The following is a 20,714-nucleotide window of genomic DNA, read 5'->3' as shown; positions in this document are numbered from 1 at the left end:
GAGAGAGAGAGAGAGAGAGAGAGACCCAGGGAGAGAGAGAGAGGGAATGAGAGACCGTGTCTCCTTGCAGGCTGCTGCTGTTGCTGTGCCAATGCGCAAACAGTCTACGCCGTGGGATAGGTCTCCCCAAATTGAGGCTGCGCTCGAAACGATCATGCGATTGAATGACGAGCGCGTCATGCTTGTCTTCCTCCTCTCCTGCTCTGTGCGATCAGTGGCTCTGTGTTCCGCAATCCCCTGGGATACTGTACCGCCCTCGATGGCTCTGCTATCGGCGCTTCGCTCACACTGAATGGCTGCCCGGAGCGAGGAAAAGCGGGGAGAGAGAGCGCCGCGTCTCCTCCTTTGAACCAACGCTCTGCATCAACTTCCCAGCGAGGGGGTGAGTGTCATGTCTGCCGCTGTGTGAGGCGCCGTGCCGGGGTCGTTTCAGGATCCACCGGCGGCGGCGGCGGCGGCAGCAGAGGAGGAAGGGGAGGGAGGGGAGGGAGAGGGGCTCTGAGCCGGTGTTCTTAGTTAGCGCCGTGGATTTAGGTTGACGATGAACGGTCCAGCAGATACGGGACAATAAAAGTTTGGGATAAGTATGCGACTTAGGGGATGGGGTCCAGGATGGCACCGTCCTAAACTTTAGCCGATTCCAACCCTATTCGTGTACAGTGAAACCTGCCCCGTTAACAGCGTGGAGCGTTAAATGGTTAACTTCACGTGGCTCTTCTCACAAATATGTGAAAATGCCATGGCAGTCGAGTTTTTTGGCACGGCAGCCCCTGCGAGCTCCGGTTGTAAAGAATTGTGCCTTGTTGTGCTCCCACCCCCCGCTCCGTGCCGCACTGGTTCCGTCTGGCTCGCCCTCAGCTGCTGCGTGTCCTGGGATGACCTGTTGATGTCGGTAGAATGGAGAATGGCAGGGGGAGCGATTTCCCCCATCACCAAAATATTTAAATAAGCAACATTTGGGCTTGACAACCGGCGTCGCAGCACAGCTACCTCGTCCGCTTAGGCAGTAAGTGTCTTGTTTATCTTTTGAGTGTGGACTATCGCGGAAATGCTTGACATTGTGCAGCTGGGACTGAGTGTGCATGAGGTGGATGGTGCGCCGGGGCGAACCCAAAATATTTAACAGTAGTGTTAGCTTAGCCATTAGCCACCTCTATAGGCCTGCTGCGGATGGGAGAGGGCATTAAACATTTCAGCGCTGTCAGCCACAGGGGAGATGGGGTTGGGGGGGGTGGGGGAACAAATTACGACCTCCTGGTCCGAGGAAGCTGGTTTAGAGTAATATACTCGAATGCCATTTGACGGCACGTAAACAGTAACACACCGTCGCCCTCACCCGGGTATCACCGGGGTTTGCTGCCATCCTGTGTCGCCCCCCCCCCCTCTCCCGTCGCCTCCCGGCTTCGGTGCCAGCAGACAGTGGAGCACCCTCGGCGGGTAGACTGGCACACGGCGCGGTCACCCCGTTGTGTTAAAGAGCTTCCCGTTATCTCGCATCCTATCCCGGTTAAACATTTCTGTACCGGGGCAGGCTGTAGTCGGGAACACTCATTGGGCATGTGCGAGTAAAGCTTCAGTGATATTAAGAAGTTTGGAAGCTTGTTGTCTGTGCCGCTCTCATAATCAGGGTCTCTCTCTTATATAAGGATAATCACGAATCAGGCCTGTATATATGTCTCGACTTGATTAGGAGTAGCACAGCCATGCAGGCATGAGCATATGAGAACCAGGAAATGCCCATAGAGGGAATGCATTGTGTGCCAGCAGCACCAATGACTCCACAATTATCATCCATATAAAAGCCCATGCTGTTTTCAACTGTAGAACTGGATTAACTGGAAAGTAGTTACACAGTATAAGTTCAGAAATATGTTGATAGCTTTCCCATCATAACATAACATAAGCCCTACGAATGCAGGCAAAACATTCATAAGGCTTACTATCAAAAGTCTAAGGTCTTAAGTATGTTGTGAGTATGTTTGACCTACTTTCCTCTCCCGGCTGGTTGGTATGCGATCTAAGCCACAGGGTGAGTTTGGGTGCTTTTCATTAGTTCACATGGCTGAACTCTATATATTTAATGGAGTAAAGACCTGAGATGATCCCTCTCATCTTTGCAGGCCCCACTGCCCCTCCTTGTTGCATAAAGACACACATGCACACACACACACACACAGTCACATTCTCTCTCACTGTCAGGGCAAACTGTGCAAACACACCCTGCTCTCAGCCCTGTGTTTGTGTGTCTTTATGTGCACGCATGTGTGCTTACTGCGGCTCGCCAAACTGTAAACAAGCAGTATTGTCTAATGTCTGTGTGTGACTCAGTGTGCCTTTTGTGGGTTTGTTTGAGTTTGTGTGTGCGCATCTGTGTTTTAGTATGAGGGAGAGGGAGCTTGAGTGAGACAGAGACAAAGAGAGCATTTCTCTTTACCCTGGAGCTTGGCTAGGTCCCAAATGAAAGGCTTTGGATATGATGGGGCGGCTCACCCCAGCCCTCATCAGTCAGTCGCACCAAAGTTGGTTGTATGCCTCTCACAGCCAGGGTGGGCTTCAGTCATTTTTGTTCTCATAGCATCAGAGATTGTCCTTTGTTTGGTATGTATCTCTGTGTGTTTGTGCAGCGTGCATTCATGCAACACTTTTAAGTGGTAAAGCATCCGTGTGAAAAGTAGCTTTGGCTGTGCATGCACACTTTTGTGCAGTGCAGGCCTGTATCCTCATCTAGCGTATACAGCATACAGCACACAGCACACAGTATGTGAGAGCACTTATGACTGGTCTTCTGCTTTACGTAAAGGTTTATGGTCAATGAAATGACACGTGCTTATGAAGCACATGTGTCAATTCTTAGCTGATATTATGGGGGTAATATAGTGGTTGAGGGTACAGAGGGCATATAAAGTTTTTTCATGTGAATCCCAGTACTAAGAAGTGGATTCCTCTACATGCTATTCAGTAGAAATAAAGTAATGTATACATGCAAATCCTAAAACACAAAAGAAAATATCTGGTATAATTCCTGCATTGTGTCTTTACAAACCCTGTCACAGAATATTTAGCTATCTTACAGTATTAGGCACAAACACAGCCTGCACACAGCATTCATAGGGGAACACTGGTTCACTTTAATTTAATATTGACAGGCATAATATAGGAATCTTTGAGGGAGTGCAGGGCAAGGGGGTATGTTTGCCTTTGACTGTTTAGAGAAGTGAATGGAAACATGCTATGCTGTGTTTGTTTAGGCCACACACACACTTTTGCACATAGAATAACAGAACGTGACCCAGTTATCTAAGGACACAGGATTTTATAGCTCATAGAAGACAGAAAATAAAAAGGCTTTTACTGAGCCTGCTCTTGGCAATAACAACTACTGCAAGGCTGAAGTGATGTATAGGATTAATGCAATGTAGATTATCCATGGAGGCTTCAACAAAACTTTGTTTCAAATATCTATGTCCCGCTAGCCTGCCAAAAGCTCCCAGTAAGACTGTGTGAAGAAATATTTGTGGCCCATGTCAATTGGGTATGCCAAGGGATATAATTCTTATTCAGGACTATTTTCCTCTAGAAAAGAGGCATTTCATCATGAATAATTTGACCAAGCAGTAATGAAAAATAGACTTGCATTAGGTTTAGTGTATGTTTGGAATCACTGTGTACCAGTGGAAGACTGTCAGCCATTTTATTGTGTCCATTAATATAAGAGTCTGACATTCCTCGCCTGTTTTGTTGTAGGTCTATTCTCCTTGAGCTTTCGGTCTCTTAACATAGCCTTGTTACGTTACACCTCCTCCTCACATTTCCTGCTGATACCCTCCTCACACCAAAGAAACGGCGCAGGATAAAACAGTTTTTGTGATTGTTGTGAATGGGTCTGCCTAAGCTATCCCACCTGGGACCATGACCCTGCCCACAGCCAGGGTATAAAGCAGTGTAACCATTGTATCAAAGTGTGAATAGAGGGTAATAGATGAGTCATTGCATGAGCTACTCTGCAGTTGTCATATGCATAATCTCACGTACTCAGTTTTCCATTGCTATACGCCTGCCCAAGTTAAACAAACATTCACTGTTTTAATATTACAGTTAAAACCCCACCTAAGAGTAATGTGTATGATACTACATCTGGTAACCCATCATAAAAAGAGCAGCAGCCTGGTCCTGTTGAATCCCTGTTTAATAACCAGGATGTGGATCAACATGTGTATGTGGTATACCTCGTTCTATTGTAACAGTGTAATTTCTTTCTTCCTCTCTCATTCTCTCCATTTCCTTGTTTCTGTCTCTCTTTCTTTACTAACAAGACCCTTTGGTGGTGTGCGTAGGCGCACCATGGCCCAGACCCTCCAGATGGCGATCCCAAACTTTGGCAACAATGTTCTAGAGTGTCTGAATGAGCAGCGACTGCAGGGCCTCTACTGCGATGTCTCCGTGGTGGTCAAGGGCCATGCCTTCAAGGTACTGATGTGACATCACGTTATTGTTTTCATTATAGAAATTAGACTTATCTTGAAAGCTAAAGTCACATTTGGAGAAGTTAAGTCTTGGGTGTAAACAATAGTCTTGAGGCTCCGTAGCAGTCATATTGCATGGACAGTCTGAAACCAGGGTTGTAACTTTCTTGTAACTTTGGAACTGAGCTGGATGATGTATGGTTCAACCGCCAACGCTAATATATTTTCACAGTGTACAGGTTTTAATCTGTGTACACTGAGGAATTTTAATTCATTTGCCGTCTCTAGCTGAATGTTGGGTAATTATTGGAATCACTTGTTATAGTCTTTACCTTGAATGGCAACATGCATACTCCAGACGTCCTTCATGGTATGAAATTTTCCACTTCCTCTGTGGGGGTAAAGAGTTAAAGATTGTTATTTATTAATAAAATGCTCAGGGCCATTGGTGGGATGTCATTCATCACTCTCATCTAAAGCTCCCTCAATCAAAGAAACACTGAAATGCATAAATCATATTTAAAGTAGACATTTTTCTGGAATTTTAATGACTTCCCTTCCAAGAAAACAGAGAACTCTAAATCAGTATTGTGGGAATAATATTACACAGCAAGAACTATTAAATAAATAAATAAAATGGTGGGCATAGAACCACCATACTACTGACTGAACTCATCCCACAAACAGTTTCTCGGTTAATATATTAATATCCTTTACTTTCTTTAATTATTACTTTTGTTAAGTTTAAACTGTTTTTCTTTGGCAACATTTTTGTGCAGCTGTTTTACATGCAGATGACACTAAACACTGATTTATTTGAAAGTGTTGCTTATTCTGTTAATAAAAACGGTGTTTGTTTCATTTTATGAGCAAAGTGCTTACGTTAAAAGTAAAACAAGCAATCAAAAAAGTCTAGTTTTAGTTTTAGTATCAAACCCCAGTTAGAGTATTGGTTAATTTGAATGATATCGAGCCCTTAACAAATCAGTTTATTCGTTTTTCATGAATCTCCTTCATAGCTAGGAACTCTGCATTTACCGCAAGCCCTTTGCTTAAAAGCTTTGACCTAAGGTGTCTCATCACTTGACCATCTTTGATTGGATCTCAGCAACAGTTTCGTACCCTACGTTAACATCATCTTCAGCAAAACATTGAAATAATATTAACAGGACACCTTATCTTCTTTCGTCTTAGGCTCATCGAGCTGTTCTAGCTGCTAGCAGTTCTTATTTCCGGGACCTCTTCAGCAGCAGCAGCAACGTTGGAGGTGAAGCAGCAATGAGAGCAGCCCAACCATAGTGGAGCTCCCGCCGGCAGTGCAGCCCCAGAGCTTCCAGCAGATTTTGGCTTTCTGCTATACAGGCCGTCTCAGCATGACGGTGGGGGACCAGTTTCTCCTCATGTATACAGCCGGCTTCCTGCAGATCCAACAGATCATGGAAAAAGGCACTGAATTCTTCCTCAAGGTAAAAGGCTGAAGTGGTTTTCAGTAAAACCGAGACATATTGACACACAGAGAAAAGAGGCTTCTAAATTTTCCCAATTCAAGTTTTCAGTGCTTTGAGTTCAATAAATAGACAAACTAAATACCACTGACATCATTGTATTGAGGTGGCAGTGCCCTCAAACCAGGTCAAGCCAAACTGAAACTGTTTTACCACAGCTGAATTAGAGCTTGAGTTCACTGGGATTTGTTTTTTATGGCAGACCAGCAACTAGTGTGGCAAAACCATAGGAGCACATATCCACTGGTTCATCATTGCAGTCATGTATGCTGACATACATGCATGCTGTCATTTCTAGGTCTCGTCCCCCAGCTGTGACTCTCAGGGCCTTCACGCAGAGGAGGCCCCACCCTCTGAGCCCCAGAGCCCCGTAACACAGACCAGTAACAGCGCAGCCCGGCCTGCCTCCTGCCTGACGCCGCTTCCTCTGGTATCGCGAGTGAAGACAGAGCAACCAGCCAGCCAGCCGGAAGCAGCCACTCCTTATTCGGTGGTCTGCACTCCTGTGGCCAAGCGGCTGTGGGAGGGCGGCAGCAGTCGGGATGGAGGCGGGGGGGGCTCAGGGGGTGGTGGTGGGGCCAGGAAGGCAGCCCGTTATTCCCAGGAGGCAGTGCGGGGCAGTGCCATCCAGAGCCCCGGAGCCCTCGGACTGGCCATGGGCATGGGCGCGACTGCAACCAGCCTGGCGGGCATGGTGGCCAGTGGCGGGCTTAGCGGCAGCGCCAGCACCAACGGGAGCTCTGCAGCAGGACTCGGCATGTCAGAGGGTGCCAGCCCCGGCACCCTCAGCACCTATGCTAGTGACTCACCCATCAGTTACCATGATGATGAAGAAGAGGAAGAGGGGACAGATGAATGTGCTGAAGAGCAGTATAGGCAAATCTGCAACATGTATACCATGTACAGCATGCTCAACATGGGAGCTGCAGGTAACGAACATGAGATAATAGTACATATAAATGCAGCTGCAAGAATGACCCAAACTCATTTGCCTGGATTTTGTCTCATATTATTATGGATTAAATACCACATCTATCTGATTTGAACAGATATTGTGCTGTAGGCTCATAAGCACAGATATATTTTCTGTGTGTCTAAATGTGATTTAGTTCTATTCTAATTTTGCAGTATTGTGTCTCTCCAGCTGCTGGCGAGCGTGTTGAAGCTCTACCAGACCACACAGAGACACGGGGTCGGATGCGAGGTCGAGATCTGACATGTCTCCCCGCAGAACTCGTCGCTCAGATAGGCAACCGCTGTCATCCCAAACTGTATGAGGAAGGAGACCCTGCTGAGAAACTAGAGTTAGTCTCAGGTATGTTTATATGTGTGAGTGTATGTGTGTGTGCTTCAAGACGCATGTCTTTACAAAAGACAGACGAGTTTTACATGAGATGGTGAAGTGCACAGACTTGTTTTTCAGTGTTTATCTAGGCCTTCAAGTGGAAGATATGTGTATAATCTATATTACAGAAAGGCCCAGCTGAACAATAAAATAATCATGCAGCAATATACCAGTGTTTTTTCAAGGATCTAAACAGAACAAGGCCAACAGCAATGATTATGTACACAGATATTTAAAGGATGCTGTCCTCAAATGACTGGACTTGGCATTGGCATTCAGATTGCACAGCAGTATTGCACATGTGACTCAGTATGTTTATGTCAAGGACATCCTGTGACAGTGTCTGTGTATCTTATGGGCTGGGTTACATACCTCTCAATAAAACTGTGCATGTGACAGAGTGAGAGAGTCAAAACAATAGCAAAAATATAGGAAAGGAAAAGAGGATTGTTCTCACCTGTGACACAGATGTAAATTCAAGATAGAAGAATATGATAAACAAAGAGAGATTTAAGATGGCAAAGAAGCTAATTCCTCCTCGAAACAATGACACGTTTGTCCCGACATCACATGAGCCACATAAATTGAACATGAGCAGGTCAAAAATAAGACAATAAATAGGTTGTAAGTGGTGATAAGTTTTGATTCTGTTTTGTAGTTCATTTGTTGAGATTCTTTGCACGTGCATTCTTTGCAGGTACTTCTGTGTATATATCGCGAGCCCAGCTAATGAACTGTCATGTGAGCGCAGGAACCAGACACAAGGTGCTGCTGAGGAGGCTGCTGGCCGCCTTCTTTGACAGGTTTGTTCCTTCTGTCTGTGCGTCTGGGTCTATTTCTGCAAGTGTTTCATGTAAAGTTAGCAAAAGCTTAGTTTTAATATAGAAATTAAAGTTGTTTTTTTTTTTTTTTAATCTGCTGGCATAGGAGGGATAAAACAACTATTTTTGTTTTTCCTCTGCTCTGTGTTCTGTGCAATTCATTCTCATTTTGATGTATCAGGAATACTCTGGCCAACAGCTGTGGAACAGGCATCCGCTCGTCCACCAACGACCCGAGCCGCAAGCCCCTGGACAACAGAGTGCTGCATGCGGTCAAATGTGAGTGTACATGTTTTTCTGTCTGTCTGTGGGTGTTTGCCCACAAGCATGCAAACAATTTTAACAGTTGCTTGCGATGCTGGGTACAGATAGAGGGGAGTGTGCGTGTGTTCATATAGTACATAAATATATTTTAAAGCACATTGTTGCTGGAGTGAATCTTTGGCTCTAATCGTTTATCAGTTAAATGTGTCAGTTTATTTGGTTAGTTTTGGATTAAGGTCCAGATGGCAGATTATTCAGTACCTATTGAACCTTTCTCTTAAAGATTAGGTGTTAATATAAAGGTAATAACTTGCAGTCACCACTAGATAGCAACATTGACCCTGAAACTGAATGTCAACAGCAGACAGACCCTGAAGAAAACACTGTGTTATTTGGGTGTATATATAACCAGACGAATGTGTATTTAGCTGTTTACGGAAGAGGGAAAGTTTTAAATAGAAGTCACGTGTGACTGTCCATACCCGGTGAAGTTTGGGCTTGCTTTGTTAAGATGGACAAATTTCCCTACATCTCATTAGTAAAATGAGAAAGGCAGCCAGAGATCTGTCTCTGAGCTGCTTCGATTACAATAACCATACGAGGCCAGTGGGATCTGCACGAGTCCTGCAAATACTCCATATTGTTTAAAAGGTGTCTTCTTAAAACCTATAAAAATTATGACATTTAAGAAACACACTTTTTGGCTTTCTAGCAGATGTCCGTTAAATATGAAGCTGCTACCAGCAGCTGGTTTAGTTACTGTTGAACAGAGTCAGACCAGCTGTTTACCCCCCTCCAGGTAAACTTGAGCAACTCTTGCAGTATCAATACAGCAAACGTTGCAGTGTGAGGAAGGGGAGCTTTGGTATCTAAGACGGCTTTAGCTCTCCATGCTCCTGCTCCTTGCAAGCAGGCAAGGTTGTACCAGCACCTCAGTGGAATAAGAATAAGCAAGCACCATACCACACATTACTTATTAAGCGATGTGTATTCCAACAGTGAACATTAAAAGCGTAACATTTTCCCTCAAGAAGACTGTCATCAGAAAACAGTCACCAAAGCAGTCACTGCTTTATTGGGGTACAACTACCTAGGATGGGGTTGTAAAGCATCAAAAACTGACTTAAGAGACACAGCTTGATTATTCATTTGGCAGGTGTTTATAAAAGATTATGAGCCAGTTTATAGTGAGCCATTACAACAAACAGTTATATGAGATGAACAACTGGAGTGATTAAACTTAAAGACATAAAGACATCAAGGACTGATTCAGACTTCCTAAATACTGAATCACATGTAAGTAATTCAAAGAAACTGCTAATTCAAAACTCTTCTCTTCATACTTCTTTGAGCCCTGTTTTTGTTGTTCAGATTCCTATCTGCTTCATGACCGTAGCTCTTATCTCAGTTGTAGCTCACAACATGAGATGTAATCAGCTTAACCTGTGTTTGTTTCTTTCTCATGTCAGTTTATTGCCAGAACTTCGCCACCAGCTTCAAAGAGAGCGAGATGAACGCCATCGCGGCCGACATGTGCACCAATGCGCGGCGTGTGGTCCGTAAGAGCTGGATCCCCAAGCTGAAGCTACTGATGGCCGAGAGCGACGCCTACTCTGCTTTCCTCCCCGATGGCGTCAAGACGGAGGACGACGCCCTGGGAGCCGAGCAGGCATTCGACCCCGCCTCTCTGGAGGCCACCGCCGGTGCTGGCATGGAGTCGGGTGGCTCTTCAGGTGAATCACTACCGGGTGTGGGCGGGGACGGAGGACCGTTATTTTGAACACTGTGTCTGGGGAAGGTTGCAATTTGGTGACACACATACCAGTATTCCCCAGTTCTGCTTGCCTCCTCACTCTTTGGCCCACGCTGATCTCTCACATTTGACTGTCTATACTACACTGCTGGGGTCAACGGTTGTTGTTGCCCTGATGTAACCAGGACGTGAAAACTTAATTTTTTTTTTTTTTTTTTTTGCTTTATGACTGTACAATGGAGTTAGTCGAGGAATGGGAGAGAGTTAGTTTTCTCCTAACTGCCCTCTGCCTCCCCTTGTCTTTTTAAGGTGTGTAAGCGCATCCACTGTTGCATATTGAATACATTCCCTGATGTGCGGGTGGTGGGGGAGAGTTACCGGTACAGCCTGGAAGAGGAGGAGGAGGAGGAAGGGGATGGTTGATGGGACAGGCTAATAGTAGAGGTGGCGAGTATATTGAATGTAAGTGTCAGTGGCATTTCTCTCTATGCAAGCCTGACAACTTGTGTTTTTGCCACTGGGGAAAGGAACTAAATTTAAAAGAGATACATTATTAAAATAAATAAACACTACCTGCTCTTCCTCCCCCCCCTTGCATCTTCCACCCATCACCCTGCAAGTATTCTTCACCCCACCTCACCTTTCTTGAGACCAGAGAATCTCACCTGAGTGTTTTCACTGTGTGGTATCTTATAGAAATATATCTCATCTTTCTGTTTCCTAAATTTTTAGCACGTTTGTCTATAAACTGAAAAGTGATCCAGAGAGAGAAGGAAAAGCTTTTTACTGAGATGATTGTAAAGAAAATTGAAGGTAATCAAACAGGTAATCAAAGATGGTCATATTTTTAGAAGACAAACTATATTTATACAAGTGTCCATGTCTAGAATGGCGTGAGCGAAGAGAGTGAGAGGGATTGTTTTAAAATCTCGATCTTCATGTTTTATTGAAAGAGGTCTTGTCAAACAAGGAGAAGTGCTATTTTTGCAGAAAAAAGGAGTATAATAAAGCAGTCTTATCATAGGACCCATAGTCATTTATTTTTATCTTTATTTTACAGTGCGGAGTGATGGAATGAGCAGTTGAACTGCTATATTTGAAGCATTTCATCTTCTGTTCACTAGCTTAAAAGGAATAATAAGACTGATTCAGCTGGCTTGACTGTTGTCTATGATAAACATTTCTTGTTAGGTTATAAACCTGCAACGTTTGCCTCCTTCGATAAAACTTTGGCCCACAATTTTGACGATTAAACGTAGAAAGCCAAAAAGTGTATTGTAGAAAGATAAAGGTTACATTGGTCTGATAACTCTGCTAGCTTCTTCTTTGTATTGAAATAATTGAAAAGAGAAAAACAACTGCTGACATTTTGTGAAAATGCAAAAGTCACAGGAAATAATTCTGGAATATTGGAATGTGCCTTTGAAATGAAATCAATAAGCAGAAGGCTGGTGGGTAAAGTGATGTCAAGGAGGAGGCAATATTGCTTTAAGCAAATAGGTTTTATGGTACTATCCATGTGAGCGTGAGACATAGTTCTTTGGTAAAGAAGGAGAGTCTGTATTTCGCGGCTGTGACTTTTGGTATGTAGTTTATTCATGTATCTAATGCACCACCTCTTTAATAAGGAAATTCAAAATGGCTGACGGTTTTATTTTGGAGTTTGAAATGATTTTTGCACCTTCCATGTGAGGTAGAGTGGAGGTTTCTGCACCTTAATGAGAAGAACCAGTGGTTCATGCACCTTTTGGGAAATGTTGTGTAGCAATCGAACCCCCTTTAGGTGGAATTTGTCTTTTTTTTTTCCATTTCTACCTGTGTTTCTTGTTTCTAAAGTGGCACAAACTCCTACTGTAAATAATCAAGAAGACTGTTGAGTTAAATCCCAAGTGTTCCTCCTTTCTGTTGCTGCGTGTGTCTGATTATGACATGTCAAAAACTGACCTTTTTTTATGTGAAACTTAGTGTTTGCTAGAAACTTTTTGAATGCATGTTGACTCGTAGAACGGAGGTCAGTACAGGGGATTCATTATTCCCGTTACAGGTGGATATATGGGAAAGTGGTCAGAGTCTGACTTAGGAATGTGCTCTCAACCTGAAATGCTCTCACAGACGACTGATTACTCTCTCCTTCTGGAAAGGCATTTCTAAAAAGCTTCTATTTTTCTGAAGACTGGTACAGTGTAAAAACAGAGAAGGAATATGTGCTTCTTATTCAAGGCAGTTGAGTCAATCTTATTGAAAAATGAACTATAAGCACGATAGATATAGCTCAACCTATTTTCATTATTGTTTAAAATTATAAAAAAAAAAAAAAAAACATTTACTTAGGTGCTTTGACCGTGAGATTTGTGGAAAGAACAAAAATGCAGTACCTTGTAAGTATTCAGTAAGGGTAATGACAATAAAACCTCAATTTTGCATTTGACTGTAGATGCCTCATGAGCACCCCTCCCCCACATACCTCCTCAATATCTTTGAAGACTGTTGTGCTTCCTGTCCTTTATGCAGCTGGTGTCATGTTTCACTTCCACAAGATTATTCATGTGTTTCAGAGAGGCAAAGCAGTGGTTTTAGGTAGTTAAATCAGAATTATAATAAGTATATGTAATTTGCTTAGAGGCTTTCAAGTGGTTTTTGAATCAGGGCCCAAAGTCTACGGTTCAACACATTTTTTAAAATTATGACAGTACTTAAGTTAGTCTTTGGCAGTTGTGTTGAAGTTACCATCATCCATTAAATAGTTTGCTGGGATATGACATGATGTTATGTGGAAAACCTGTCATTTAAAGATGAAGATTTTCATAAAACTGAAAGCCCTAGAATGCTTTACTTAAGACTCTCAAAATAAATCCACTATAACAGCCGATCAGATTCTTAGATAATTGCTTTGAACACAGTGAGTTAAAAGACCAATAGAGTCCAATCACAAGCCTCTGAATTTAATGTAGGGAGTTTTGATATCTCATTGAGCATAATGTCTTTTGAATATGTCAATGTTCATGCTTAAAAAAAAAAATGGGCATGAAAATAGCCAAATTATTGTCCAGCCAAGATGCCTGGGTTTATTTCCATAATCACAGGATTGTCAATGATTGTGTCGCTCAGAAGGGTATAATTACCACTGACACTCAAACAAAAGACAGCGAGTCTCAGATAGAAAAAAATTAAGATGAGAAAAAAAACACAAAGTAGCTTTTAATGACGTAGAGCAAGAAGTAACAAGGGTTTAAATTAGCTGTTACCATGTTACACGATAACCTATTGAATCACTTATACTTCATTCTGAGTCACTGACTAGAGCTGAAATATCACCAGTGAATGGTATTTATTATAAGGAAGCCATATTACTCTGCTCTTACAAAACAGCAGCCCAGCCCAAATACAGAAATATCCACACTGCACCAATGACTAATTCAGAATATATTGCTGTTGCGCTTCATGAAGCTTCAACACTGGTTTTAAGGCTTCTGTTGTGATCAGTTGAATCAGCTAATTAGAAATAACCATGGTTATCGGTACAAGTCAGGGGATTTACCTCTGGTCAGCTTTCAGGGCCAACTCTACTTATGACTCAATAAAAGTCCCACACTCACAACCTACTGCACTGTGCTTCATCTGGAATAGTCGTGCAAGGATGGTTGTTTTGCTTTGTGCGCGTTTGAAAACAGAAGGCTTTAGTGCTTTTTTTTTTTTTTGTTGTTGTTGTTGTTTTGTTTTCAATACTTTGTAAGCAAATGTAATTTCTGTACCTTTCAGCATATGTGTTTACACTTCACAAAACATGTAGACCTACACACTTGAATGGATAAGGTGTGGCATGGCATGGGGAACCTTTTTGTCACTAAACAGTACATATATAAATATGATTATATACATGTATAGATAAATACTGTATATTATATATAGATGCACACATAGAGGTCAGATTGTTTGTTGTGCACTCGCAGCATGAGGTATATATTTACCTAGAAACAGCGCTTCTTCACAACCTGTGCAGTAATTGGTCTGCCCATGTCTTTTCCCCTGCGCCTTGCCCTCTGTAACCCTGTAGCGCCAGTTGACCTCCTGTACTGCTCATCCTATTCTTTCTGTGTTCCAAGTGCCAATAACTTTGTGAAAGCCCTGTAACTGTGACCCAAACATTATCAAAGGTAATTGCACATTAACGACTGTAAAATAAATAAATACAAATCATAGAGAAAATGTCAAAATGGATTAAATAATGAATATCTTAATAAAAGATTTGTAACAATTTCTCTCAGACTCCTTTTTTACTCTTCAGCTGTGTGTCGCGCGTCTTGTTTTCAACTTGAACTGTAAACGCTGAGATACGACTATGTATCCTTGTGATTTCTAATTCATTAACTGAATAAATAAACTTTGGTAAAATGTTATCAAGAAATTGAAAATTTGTTGCTTAGAAAAATATATAGATATGTAAAATATATTGCTTAGAATAAACTTGAGCATTCCTAATTTACACCTATATCTAGATTAAGAAGTTCTTATTTGGAGAAATGCACTGTGAAATGGTTTACTGTGGTTTACTGTGAGCAGTTTTCATAAAGCTATAGATAAAAAGTGTAAACATGCATGTTCATTTTTGTTCCTCTTCATGCACACTTCAGGACTCACACCTGGAGGGTGCCACATATGATCAATTATCTTCATGCTCTATGAACATATCATCTCACACTGCTCTTTCGGCCTTCATTTGGCTATAGTTTTGTTTTCATACCTACCTATCTGAGAGTGAGAGTGTGCAGCACAGATAAACTGCACAGTACTTTACATATTTGAAAGAAAATCCGCCTCATGAGGCCAGAATTCACAGGCATGAGTTAGAAAGACCAACTTAACATTAAAAATATGTTATATGTTATATTATCTCAAAAATACTAATTTATGCTATGTATATCAAACTGTGATTTTACCTTTACTAAAATGTGGAGACAGGTTATAAGATAATTAATTATTAAATTAGTCTATTGTATTAAACTTAAATCTAGTCATTACAATAACCTAATTTTATTCATGATGGTTTGATTGATCAAAATAATCGGTTTGGAAATCTCTTTAAAATTCAGTCTGTATATGATTACAAATGACCCTGTAATATTACCTCTGCCCAGAAGGTTGTGTTTTCATTCATGTCTGTTTGTTGATTAGTTTGTTTGTTTGTTTATTTGTCAGAAAGATTACACAAAAAGTACTAAACCATTTTGCATCAAACTCACTGATGTGTCTGGACTGGGACCATTTGGCCTTAGCAGAGGTTTGAGTGCCATTCTATGTCCAGTGTAAGTTTCTAATGTTTCTAATGTGACTAAATCAGCAAATTCAGAATGATGCAGTGTAATCTTTTAAATATTGACCGTATATGAGATAATTGGCACTATCGTTTCCTTGCATGTGACCTCCTTAAAACTTAGCTTTGCCTCAAAAGCAGATAGTAAACAGTACATTGCCCAGAGCGGAATCTAGTAATCTTTTTAAATTTCCCTTGTTATTGCACCACCCAGTGTTGAAAGGCTGTCAAGGCAACTGCGGGAGATCTAGTGGATTAGACTGCACAGTCAACTTTACATTTTCCAGCTCAACAGTTCAAACTTAAACCTGTTGACAATACTAAACTGTACAGAAGGAGAGACACTTAAGTTGAAAAACACTCTATCCATTGTGTTCCAGGCAGTACAGAATTTCTCCACCTGAGGAGAGGAAAACTGGGGCATACAACACACTAATAACTGACCCATGCAAATATATTGTACAGCTGAGTGAAATAGCCACTGTTTTGCCTGCTCCATTTACTTTGTTGTCACATTAATGAACTGTGCTGTAAGCAAGGAACAAGCTTTTGCAAATGACTGTTTTAAACCTACAATAATGTATATTTTTCATATTAACACTGAATCAGTTGACTCTGTGTAATGTGAAAATGGTTGCTTATTGTACCATAATTATCCCATAATTTTGCCCTAAGGAGCTTTGTAGCCTCTTTTAGCTTCTTGTTTTGTTTTTACTGCTTGCACATTTAATCTCTGGTTATTTGCCATACAGCAGACAGACAAATTAGCAGATGTCTAGCGATGAACATCAAACACATAATCAGATATTTTTCCTCAGGAATCTGTGAAGACCAAAACAAAGCTAGAATTCCTTTTGCCAGTGGCTCAAAATATGACTCCAACGAGATGTGGTGGCTGTGAACTTGTCTGTTTGCGGTGATGTTTTACTGCTCTCTGGTGGACAACATTAATTAACATAATAAGACATAATATCTTGCAGAGGAATGTACTACAGTCCAATGTGATGGTTATATAATTCTCCAGATGTGGAATGCAAGCATCTCAGCAATTCTGAAAGGTGATCAAATTTCAGTGCAAGATTTAGCATGGGTATGGAAAAACACAAATCCTGACTGGATTAATAAGATAATTAAATAATGCAGGCCCAGAAGAAAATGTGGTGACGCATCAGCCTATTCTAGTGAAAAGGGGCTATGAGCAGAGGCAAAAGGTAAGAGTGTTCAATGCCTCAGTGAGGTCTACAGGTGTGTGTGTGTGCCAGGTCAGTTCTTTCTTCTCCCAAAGTGCACATTTGCTTCAACTCCCTATTATGACCACAGGGGAGCACTATTGTACAGTGATGTGCTAAGCACTCAAAGGTGAACCCAAAACAACATTCCCTCCACTCCAGTTGATGAGTTGAATCTCAGTTGTGAACTACGAAACCATGAGTTTCAAAACCTGAGCAGGAGGACAGGAGGAAATGTTGGCCCTCTGGACTGACATTTTGCACTGTGACAAAATCAAAGTGTGTGTCTGTATTATAGGCAAAACTAGGCACAAAGGGATAATTGGTTATGAATTACTTGTCAATACCAATTTCTCTTTTTTTCTTGCTTTCACAGGTTTTGTGATCCAGAAGGTCACGTGATATTGATATAGATTCATTACTGCCAAAAAAGACAACAACATTTTTCTGATAGTTGCATCAGATTTTAAAAATGCAAACGTCAGCCTGTTATCCTCTGCAGCTGGTGTTTTGTTGGAATACAGCCACACCAGAAACAATCACCTGCATTCCACACATTCCTCTGGAATTATGGTGCAGCTTTGGGGGGGGGGGGGAGTCTCTCTCTGTCCCTCTCTCTCCCTCCAAAAGCTAAAATCCTCAGGGAAAACACACCTTCAAACTGATGCACGAGAGCAGAACATACTGTTTTATGCTGTCATATTTACTCGTACAGGTCAAGCTCCTAGTAAAATATGAAATTATAGTTTCTGATCATCACACAACCTGGAGGAATGGATTCCATTGCCCATATAAGGTCTCCGGGAAGTGGCTAGACCCTGACGCAATCCTCGCTGCTGTTACTTTAAATGGCTTCAGGAAATGAGGGCTCCCACTCACGTCATGGGTTTTCCTCTGCATGTACCACAGAAGCAGGATGTGCTTAATATGGGCATCTGCTAACCTCCACCCCACCCCCCTCCCTCGTTTCTTTTTTCCTGCAAAAGGAAGCAACATGCACTGGGGGATGGGTGAGACTGGAAGAGAGCTCAGAGACTATTAACCAGCAGCCTCTTGACTGTTCCACAGGCAGTGAAATGGTTTTCATTCCTGGTGTGAGAGAGACTAAAAATGGACAGACATGTCACATTTTTTATGACACTTTTCCTGCTTCGGCTTTCGCTTATCAGCCAAGTGCACTGCAGCCAATTTATGATTTGTACATTTGTAAATAATTTTGAAACATGTCCTTCATCATTCCAAATTGTCTGACATTTATTTCTACTACTGGGATTAATTAGAAGTCACTTGCCTGATGAACATTACCGACTGACTCAAGCCTCCTTAAATGAATTTCACTGTTCGATGGTATTTTAACAACACAGCAAGTTTCTGTTTCACGTTAGCAAATCAAATTGCTTGAATGTGGAAGAGATGATTTAACCTGACTCTCTTTAAATCTGCATGGAGAGTATGTATGTAAGGAGACACCAGTTGTGTAGGCTAGACGTAATACCTCAAAACTAGAGGGCAAAATGTAACAGCTGTGAATAGATGCTAATCTGAAAAGTTGCCAATTACATTTGCAATTTCATTATTTATGTTGATGCCTGATGATGCCAAACTTTAAAACAACACTCTAAGATATCTCCCAGGGCTGCAAAAGTGCAGTTACTAAACACATTTATCATCAAAACTAGATTCAGGATCAACACAATCTGTAGCACAGCCTACAGTGCAAAGACAGGTGTGTGTTTGACCTAGCTTTGGAAAACTACTGTAAGGGGGAGGAGGGCTGCTGGTCCAAAGTCCAAAATCCAAAGCTGGTCTGTGACCTGTTTGTCTAACTTGTCTGATAAAATATCTAAAGAGCTTTGTGATTTAGCTGATAAAACATAGTAACACACCTTTTTTAATAGATAAACTATAAATTAAGCTATTATGCATGACTCTGTTATGGTAAGAAGAAAAAATGCATATGCTTCAGACTGAGTGTAGCATGGCACTTTATGGGTTTCTATTCAACAACGTAGCACAACACCCAACAGCTGTTGTCAAGAAATAAGTTTGTGCAAATAAAACAGCTTAGGAGTGGTTGTTGTCGATGGGGTTATATTTGCAGTATCTTCACCTGTTTTCAGTCTTAAAGGCAACTGGCCTGAATGTGTTTCCATATTCTTTGGACAGTTTTCCTTCTTTGGTGTTTATAGGCTAGCTCGTAGTTATATCCCCGCTATGTGCATGTTGGTGGTTTCTATTAGTTGTTTATTCTTCACAGTCTCAGTCTTCCTCGTGACTTCATCTTCTGTTTGGATCGTTCGCTCGTCATATCTTGATAAAGGGCACCAGTAGATTAAAATAGCCACAGAGGCCTGACCAGTTGTTGCAGGGGCTGTTTAAAATAACATACCGAGTATCAGACCGGGGGGGCGGGGCGCTGGCGTATGACGCTAGGGGAGTGACGTCAGCGAGGTGATAAGTACTTGCCCTGCGCCCAGTCTGTATTGTGTCTACCCGTGAAGTCAGAGGGGAGAGATTGAATCCGTGAAATAACCTCCGATTGTTTGTCCTGGACTAGTTTCAAAACAAGCTGTGACATGGAGGTCAGCGCTGAGGCCAAGAGGATCATGGTCGTGGCTCTGGGGAAACTGTACAGCTCCCGTAGCCAGCGTGGGGGTCTCCGTCTCCACCGGAGCCTCCTACTGACTCTGGTGATGAAATCCGCCCGGGACATGTACCACGCGGCTCAGGCGACGGCGGAAAGCGTCGCACCAGGATGTGAAGAACAACAACAACATCATCAACAAGAAGAAGAACACCCGGCGGCTCAGACGACCCCAGAGCCCACTGGAGCTCACGTGGAGTTCCAGGGTCCCCCTTCGCTTGTCCACCGGAGAGCCTCGGATTTCGCCCCGACAGGAGGTCGGAGGTTCCCCCATGGAGGGAACCTGCGCAGCAGAAAACAAGGAGAATCAGTGCCCGACTGGCCCGGCGCAACACTCGAGGAAAAGACGAGGCAAAGCAGCCGCTGAGCCGGACTTCCTGCCTTGCAAGAAAGCAAAACTTGAACAGGGAAACTGCTCTCAACAGCTTATTGTAAACCCCGTCTTGGTGGACTACGCGAACTGCAGTAGTGGACTGGGATCAACCCCAACCCCCATGCCCCTACTGAGAGCCATTGCAGCGTGTTGAAACCCTGCTATAGCCTCGAAATTGAAAGGCGATAAACTTTCCCACACGGCCTACAGGAGCCTGAACGCGCCTACAGCGGGCCTGCCCCAGGGTCAGTTGGTTGAACGCTGGGGATAGCGTGCCTTCATGGGTAGTCAAGTCCCAGACGCTGACTCTGAACAAGCCGGAGCATGTTAAAGGAATCACGGAAGCAGCCAAGTCGGTGCGAAGTCGTCCCCAGTGACTTTTGACCTAAATATGGAGCCACAGCTTTCTGCAGGGACTGAGATCAGCTGGTTGAGTCGGACCTACAGGAGTTGGTTCATCTGGACCATGAACTGCCTTTCGTAACATTTACAAGAGTCTGTTAGGGCACTCTACTCAGCAAATGTAACACTTTACGAGTGTGTATGTGCTGAATTCAAGTGGAACACATTCAATGACTGCAACTACCTCAGTATTTATTAAACTTTTTGTACTATAAGTGAATCTGGAGTGATGTGTTTTTTTTATATAACAGGGACTGAATTGTGTTTACAAGTCAGATATAAGCATTTGATAGTAGTAGTAGTAAAGTGCAGGGAGTGTAATGACACCAAAAATTTATGCTGTTATGTTAGGTGGGTGTGGGGTGCTTTTGGTGTGAGAAAATCTGTGTATCAAAGTGGTATCGTGGGTGTGTTTGAGTGTGTCAGGAAACTGGTTTGGGTGTGAAGAAGTTTGCTTCCTTCCCCCACAACTTCACATCCCCCACACACTGATTTGCAGAACAAAAGCAGGGACAATTCAGGATATTGTGGTCCAAAGAATGAGTTTGGGAAGGGGGGGTGGGGGGTGTAGAGCCACTGGCTGGCCAAACACTGCAAACAATCA

The 20,714-nt window shown here is 42.6% G+C and overlaps 2 protein-coding genes across 2 annotated transcripts; both read left to right on the top strand.

Annotated features, from left to right (window-relative positions):
• Positions 1 to 14,410, top strand: LOC108880733 (nucleus accumbens-associated protein 1). The gene is given in 9 exon segments (XM_018672415.2): positions 1 to 382; positions 4,314 to 4,467; positions 5,658 to 5,732; positions 5,735 to 5,929; positions 6,267 to 6,897; positions 7,113 to 7,283; positions 8,011 to 8,116; positions 8,316 to 8,413; positions 9,868 to 14,410. Coding segments are annotated over 9 exon segments (1,959 nt in total). The 5' UTR covers positions 1 to 164; the 3' UTR covers positions 10,179 to 14,410.
• A 4,744-nt stretch (positions 14,411 to 19,154) lies between these two features.
• Positions 19,155 to 20,330, top strand: ier2a (immediate early response 2a). The gene is made up of 2 exons (XM_018672402.2): positions 19,155 to 19,592; positions 19,627 to 20,330. Exons 1-2 carry the CDS (start codon positions 19,268 to 19,270, stop codon positions 19,860 to 19,862), a joined length of 561 nt encoding a protein of 186 aa, XP_018527918.1. The 5' UTR covers positions 19,155 to 19,267; the 3' UTR covers positions 19,863 to 20,330.
• Positions 20,331 to 20,714: the final 384 nt, after the last annotated feature.

The sequence above is a fragment of the Lates calcarifer genome, linkage group LG11, assembly GCF_001640805.2.
Source record: "Lates calcarifer isolate ASB-BC8 linkage group LG11, TLL_Latcal_v3, whole genome shotgun sequence".
Taxonomy (NCBI): Eukaryota; Metazoa; Chordata; class Actinopteri; family Centropomidae; genus Lates; species Lates calcarifer.
The sequence above is the reverse complement of the archived record's forward strand: the minus strand, read 5'-3'. Positions and strand labels throughout refer to the sequence as shown.

Excerpts from the sequence above, each read along its gene's own strand:
- ier2a (XM_018672402.2), top strand. The coding sequence starts at position 19,268 with ATGGAGGTCAGCGCTGAGGCCAAGAGGATCATGGTCGTGGCTCTGGGG. Across the intron at positions 19,593-19,626 it reads GGATTTCGCCCCGACAGGAG|CAGAAAACAAGGAGAATCAG; the intron begins GTCGGAGGTTCC and ends GAACCTGCGCAG.